Raw genomic sequence first — 6,063 nt, forward strand, 5'->3', positions numbered from 1 at the left:
GGGGGATATGATCACCCTGTATAAATATATAAATGGTCCATATAGAGAACTCTCTTCCCCATTATTCACTGTAAGGTCATTACAAAGCACAAGGGAGCGCTCTTTGCGTCTGGAGAAAAAGAAGTTTAACCCCCCTAGCGGCATTCCCGAGTGTGACTCGGGGTGAATTTTACCTGTAAAAAGCGGTTAGCTCAAGTCAGACTCAGGATCGCTAAAAAAACCCACTTACCTTGTTCCTTTGGCGTTCCCCGGCGTCCTGCTCGTTCGCCCAGGTCCTCGGGACACGTCTTCTTTCTTCGATCTTCTCCCGCCGACTGCAGAGACGTTCTCCAGGGTTTCCCGGTGATGTCAGTGCATGCGTCGGTCCATGCAGGAGGCGCATCGGGAAATTCAAATAATTTTGTATTGGATTCAATACAAAATAACTGTATTGAGTCCAATACAAAGAAATATTTATTATATATATATATATATATATATATATATAATACATGCTTCTGTACAGTTATATTACAGGTTTTACAATTTTTTTTTTTTACAGATTTTTTGTGTTTTTTTTATTTAAAGATTATTATTAAATGTATTAAATATTGGACATATTTTGGTGAGTTATGCCTAAAAATTATAGGCCTACAATGTTAAATGAATTTCCATGGAAAAAAATGTAACGCTTTTTGAAAATACGGACAGAATTAAAATGCCAGGAGGGTTAAGCTCCGGATAAGGAAGGGATTCTTCACTGTAAGGGCTGTGAAAATGTGGAATCGGCTCCCTCAGGAAGTACCGTATTTTTCTGACCATAAGACGCACTTTTTCCCCCCCAGAAGTGGGGGAAAAAAGTCCCTGCGTCTTATGGTCCAAATACAGCCTACACATATTAAGAAAAAGCTGGATGATTTCTAGAAGCACAGAATATAACTGGGGATTAAGGATTTAAAGTAAAAATACCAGAGACTGCTGATCCAGGGAACATCAGGTTGCTTCATGGAATCAGGACGGAGGTTTTTCGTGTGTTGGAGACATTGAACCCGGGGTTTTTAAGGGTTATTTTGCCTTTCTCGGGATCAGCTATGTCCATAGGGATTTATCCGGGATTATTTCCCTGGTGGGTAAATTTGGTAGATTGTAACTATGGCCTTTAGATCTTTAGACATTGTAACTAACAGGTGGAGAGAGATGGTAGCGGTGGGGAAAGAGGACCTGGAGTAGCCATCATTTCTAACAATATGTTGTCACTGGCTGTGACATATAAGAAGCTGTTGGGGGAGCACATGGCAGTACCCTGGTAATGTCGCCCAGAGAGGTGGGCGACACAGAGCCTAGGCAGTGCTGAGATGACCATTTCCACCTAATGTCATAAAGCATTCATTTACGATTGTAGCATTTGTGCATTCCTAATAACATTTTGGGGCAGAAAGGCAAAAACTGTAAAACGTATCTTTTGGAACGTATCTTGGATTTGTCTTTGGGTTGTTTATACAGTTTTCTCTGTTTCAGTAAAAAACTTGGCCAATCTGAAGCAGGAAATGTCACCTTCTGATCTCCAGTTACCATCCTGTGCTGTGGAAACAAATTTAGACAATCAGAACGTACAACAAAAAAGCCCTTCAAGCCTCCTCAAGAAACCAAGGACAGCTGGCAGAATGCGATATCCTGAACAGAGCCAAGCGGCCAGGACTCTTCTGGTAACGTCTGAGAGCAATAAGACCGCCTGTGATCAATACAAAACACAATCGGCCACATCTACAAGAAAAAAACCCTTCCAGTGTCAGAGGTGTGAGAAAAGCTTTAATTGTAGCTCCCACCTCATCATGCACCAACATGTGCACACACGGGAGAAACCCTACGTATGTGAATGTGGCAAATCCTTCACTCAGAGCTCCAGTCTCTTCCGCCATCAAAGAGCTCACCGCGGGGAGAGGCCTCATGTCTGCACAGAGTGTGGAAAGTCCTTTGCTCAGACATCTGAGTTCCTCATTCATAAGAGGATCCACACAGGAGAGAAACCTTATTTGTGTGCTGACTGCGGCAAAAGCTTCCTTGCCAGCGCTTCACTGGTGAGACATCAGAGAGTTCATATAGGAAAGAAGAAATGTACTGCTCAGGTGCAGAGCAGCCACCTTCATATCTATCGCAAATCCTCTGCTGAACAAAACCTTCCAAGCCATCTTGTCCTCTCTTCAACATCCTGAAGGGCCCCCAGGTGAGTTTAGCTAATCTGAGCCCCACCCTAATAATATTCTTATCTACCAAATCACGTACTGTATCCAGGTGAGCAGATCTACTCGCAGCCTCGCCCCGATAAATGTCTCTGCATCGGGATCTTTCACTAGAGCTTTGTGTGTTTCCTGTATGCATGTCTATATCTGTATCGGAGTCATTCAGGTCATAAAGGTGACATAACAGTCGCTGGTCTCATTTGTGGCCGAGGTACAGCAGGGTGCAAAACTTCCCCCTCATTCCTAGCGGGGATATACAGCTTACATCTCATTTATGACCAGGGTACAGTGGGGTGCAGGACTTTCCTCTCATTCGTGGCCGTGGTACAGTGCGGTGCAGGACTTTCCTCTCATTCGTGGTCAAGGTACAGTGGGGTGCAGGACTTCCCTCTCATACGTTGGTCGGGGTACAGTGGGTTGCGGGACTTCCCTCTCGTACATTGGTCAGATACAGTGGGGTGCATACGTTGGTCGGGGTACAGTGGGTTGCGGGACTTCCCTCTCGTACATTGGTCAGATACAGTGGGGTGCAGGACTTCCCTCTCATACGTTGGTCAGGGTACAGTGGGGTGCAGGACTTCCTTTTTAATTTAGAGCCGGGGTAGTTTGGGGTGCAGAGCTTCCCTCTCATTTGTGGCCTGGGGTACATTGGCTTGCAGGACTTACCTCTCATTCGTTGGTCAGGGTACAGTGGGGTACAGGACTCCCTCCCATACGTGGCCGGGGTACAGTGGGGTGCAGGACTTCCCTTTCATTTGTGCCCGGGGTTCATTGGGGTGCAGGGCTTCCCTCTCACTCTTGGCCAGGGTAAATTGGGGTGCAGTGCTTCCCCCTCATTCGTAGCCGGGGTATAGTGGGGTGAAGGACTTCCCTCTTATTCGTGGTTGGGGTACATTGGGGAGCAGGGCTTCCCTCCTATTTGTGGCCAGGGTACATTGGGGTGCAGGGCTTGCCTATCATTTGTGGTCAGGGTGCAGGACTTCACTCCCATTCATGGTTGGGATGATTGTAGGTTTGGGAAGTGGGGATCTTTTTCATGGAATTTCAGCTGTTATGTTTTGTCTTGCAGTAGAGAATATTCCGAATATTAGGATAAAGCGAGAATCGTCTCCCACAAGTCTTCGGATTCCAGAGTATGGAGAGGAGACCGACGTCCGTTCTGATCACCTACGTGTGCAGGAAGCGTTGCAGTTTGTGTGCAGGAAACGAGGAAAAGCAGTCAAAGTTCCCGGCAGAAGTTCCGGAGCGAAAATGACAGAGCTCAGCCAATCTGTCCTGCTAAGCAATGGAAGCAATAAGAAGATCCCAACCAGCAGCGATCCCTAGAGGACCTACCTGGGCCTTGCAGTGACCAAACTCCCTCCCAAGAAGCCCTCCCAGTGTCAGCGTTGTGAGAAGAGTTGTCGCACCTCATCATGCACCAGCGGGTACACACCCGGGAGAGGCCGTATGTGTGCGAGTGCGGGAAGTCATTTACTCAAAGCTCCAATCTGTTCCGTCACCAGCGCAGCCACCATCATCACAGACAACATGTCAGCGTGCAGAGTTATTCCTGCCCACACTGTGACAAGGACTTCCCCGACCTCTCTCACCTCATCTCTCATCAGAGCTCGCAGCACAGTGCCGGCTATGGCTTCTTGGATGTGCAGTGATTGGCTGGGAGGTGATTGGACAGTTGGCTCCATTTACAGAGACATGAAGACATTGATTGGCCAATTCTCTGTTCACAGAAACTTCTTTCTTGGGAAGTGCAGCACTGAGACCACTGTTTCTCTCTATAAAGACTCTCTGCAGGGGGAATTTTTTTTCTCTCTCTATACAAAGACATCATAGCCCCTTCTTCTATTCAGAGACTTCCTTCTGGTGTAGGGATTATCTCTGACCCCTTTCTGGATGTGAAATGGATGTGGAGTAATAGAATGATGGCTCCTAATACAGAGACTCCTTCCTGTGCGGTGATGGGACGATTGGCCCCGGTCCTGGACGTGTGATGACCGGATGATCGGCTCGACGAGGATCTCCCTCTGATTGTTGAGTGAATGTGCTGTGTTTGATGTGCAATGTTGTTGCTGATTTCTCTGTACAGAGATGTTTCACCCCTGGAAGAATGATCACTTCCATTGGTTGTTGTGATTAATTGTCATTTCTAATATTACAAAACACATTTGGTTGTAACAGAGATGGTAAGGGCCACATGTTTTACCACGACAATTGTGCCGAATTCTCCCCATGTTTTGTAGAATGTTATTTTTGTGTAATAATCAGGCTCACATTGTTAACCTGAATTGTTGATAAACTCTTGCAAAGCTGTGATAATTCACATAATTCCAATTGATCTATATACAGTGACGGGGTTGTAAAACCTTTTACATCTAAAAAAAAAAAAAAAAAAAAAAAAAAAAAAAAAAAAAAAAAAGGGGAAAAGCTAAACTCTTTTACTATTTTTTCCTATATTCAGCATTTCTATAAGAAGTTGTAAGTAAACCTTATGTGGCAGTGAGGCTGAGATGAGGTTACCATATCTTCCCGCCAACCTGTCATAGGGCAGATTCTATGTACCATCCCCCTGCAGCAGAAATATTGCCTACAGCCTGGTAGAGCAAATACAGGATAACTGGAACTTTCGATAACTTTCAACGAGAGCTGCATTTTGTCAGATTTGCAGGCAGAAATTTGTGAATGAAAAATAAAAAGTAGAAACCTTCCAATTTTTGACATCTCTCTGGCTGTAGCTTATCACAACCAGCCAGGTGATACAACTGTGCAACCAATTGGAATGTGGCTTCTGTTGCACACATACAGGAATTCACTTCTAAATTAATAAAACGTCACAATGTCAAATATATGAAAACCCTCTGTGTTTATACATCCAGTGTTAATGTACAGCTGCAGAGTTTATACCATGATAGTCAGCTTAGAAAATGCATAAAGTCCCTTACAGCTGTATGGGGGTCACTAAATCCATTGTTTATGGTGCACAGGGACCACTGATGGTTCCATTGACCTTAGGGAAGTATTCCTGGCTCTGTATGTCACCTCATCACCCACTATGAACAGTTCTCATATAACTCAGGACGGGCATTTTTCTTTCAACAGTGCTAAAAGACTCAATGTACCAAATCACCTCCCCATTCAGCCCCTCAATGCTTCCTATACTGGGGCAGCACCCCTGCAAAATAGACAGACATTTCCCGATGGAGCCTCCCACGGTGATTTGGTGTTTTATGCCACATTTGCCCAAAGAGCCACCTATACTTTGCAGGGTCCTTTCCAGCAACATGGAGGCAATGACCATGGATATGAAGGTATTGGGCTGCCTATGACACCCATCCAGCTCCCACACAGGTTGACAGACATCAAATCTTTCCCTGAAATAAGCAGAACCTTTGTCGATAAAAACATCTGTACAGCAGGAGGTCACATGACCTCCGCCATCAATCTGCACGGCAAATACATAAATAGTAATCGGGTACGATTGCTATGAAAGTCGAAGGAGAGCACAGTGGGTGCTGCTCACCCATCCCCTCCTCCATAAAACAGAACAGGTGCTGGAGTTACATGGAGAGGGGACAGAAGAGTCGGAAATACAAAGCCGGGAACTAACAAAACAGCCCAAAAATAGGACATCGGATAGAGAACAAAAAATATCTCTACAATGCCATGTGAGAATAACCTCCCTAAGAGCTGCTCCCTATCATAGAAGGGGCAAATCCTAAAATGGTTTCCCACATGATGGATGTAAGGATGTGACCCCACCTTAGGGCAGTGACCGGCATGAAGGCATCGGTGGGGGCAGTGACCCGTGTGAAGGCATCAGTGGTGGGGGCAGTGACCCGCGTGAAGG

General features: G+C 45.6%; 1 protein-coding gene across 1 annotated transcript in view; it reads left to right on the plus strand.

Moving 5' to 3' along the window:
* The window catches only part of LOC140321713 (uncharacterized), a gene marked incomplete in the record, with an annotated part of 16,482 nt that extends 12,696 nt beyond the window's left edge, over positions 1–3,786 (plus strand). The window contains 2 exon segments of the mRNA XM_072398500.1: positions 1,501–2,203; positions 3,289–3,786. Of these exon segments, the coding sequence (XP_072254601.1) occupies positions 1,501–2,192 (692 nt within the window).
* Between the last annotated feature and the right edge of the window lie 2,277 nt (positions 3,787–6,063).

This window comes from Pyxicephalus adspersus, chromosome 1, assembly GCF_032062135.1.
Source record: "Pyxicephalus adspersus chromosome 1, UCB_Pads_2.0, whole genome shotgun sequence".
NCBI lineage: Eukaryota > Metazoa > Chordata > Amphibia > Anura > Pyxicephalidae > Pyxicephalus > Pyxicephalus adspersus.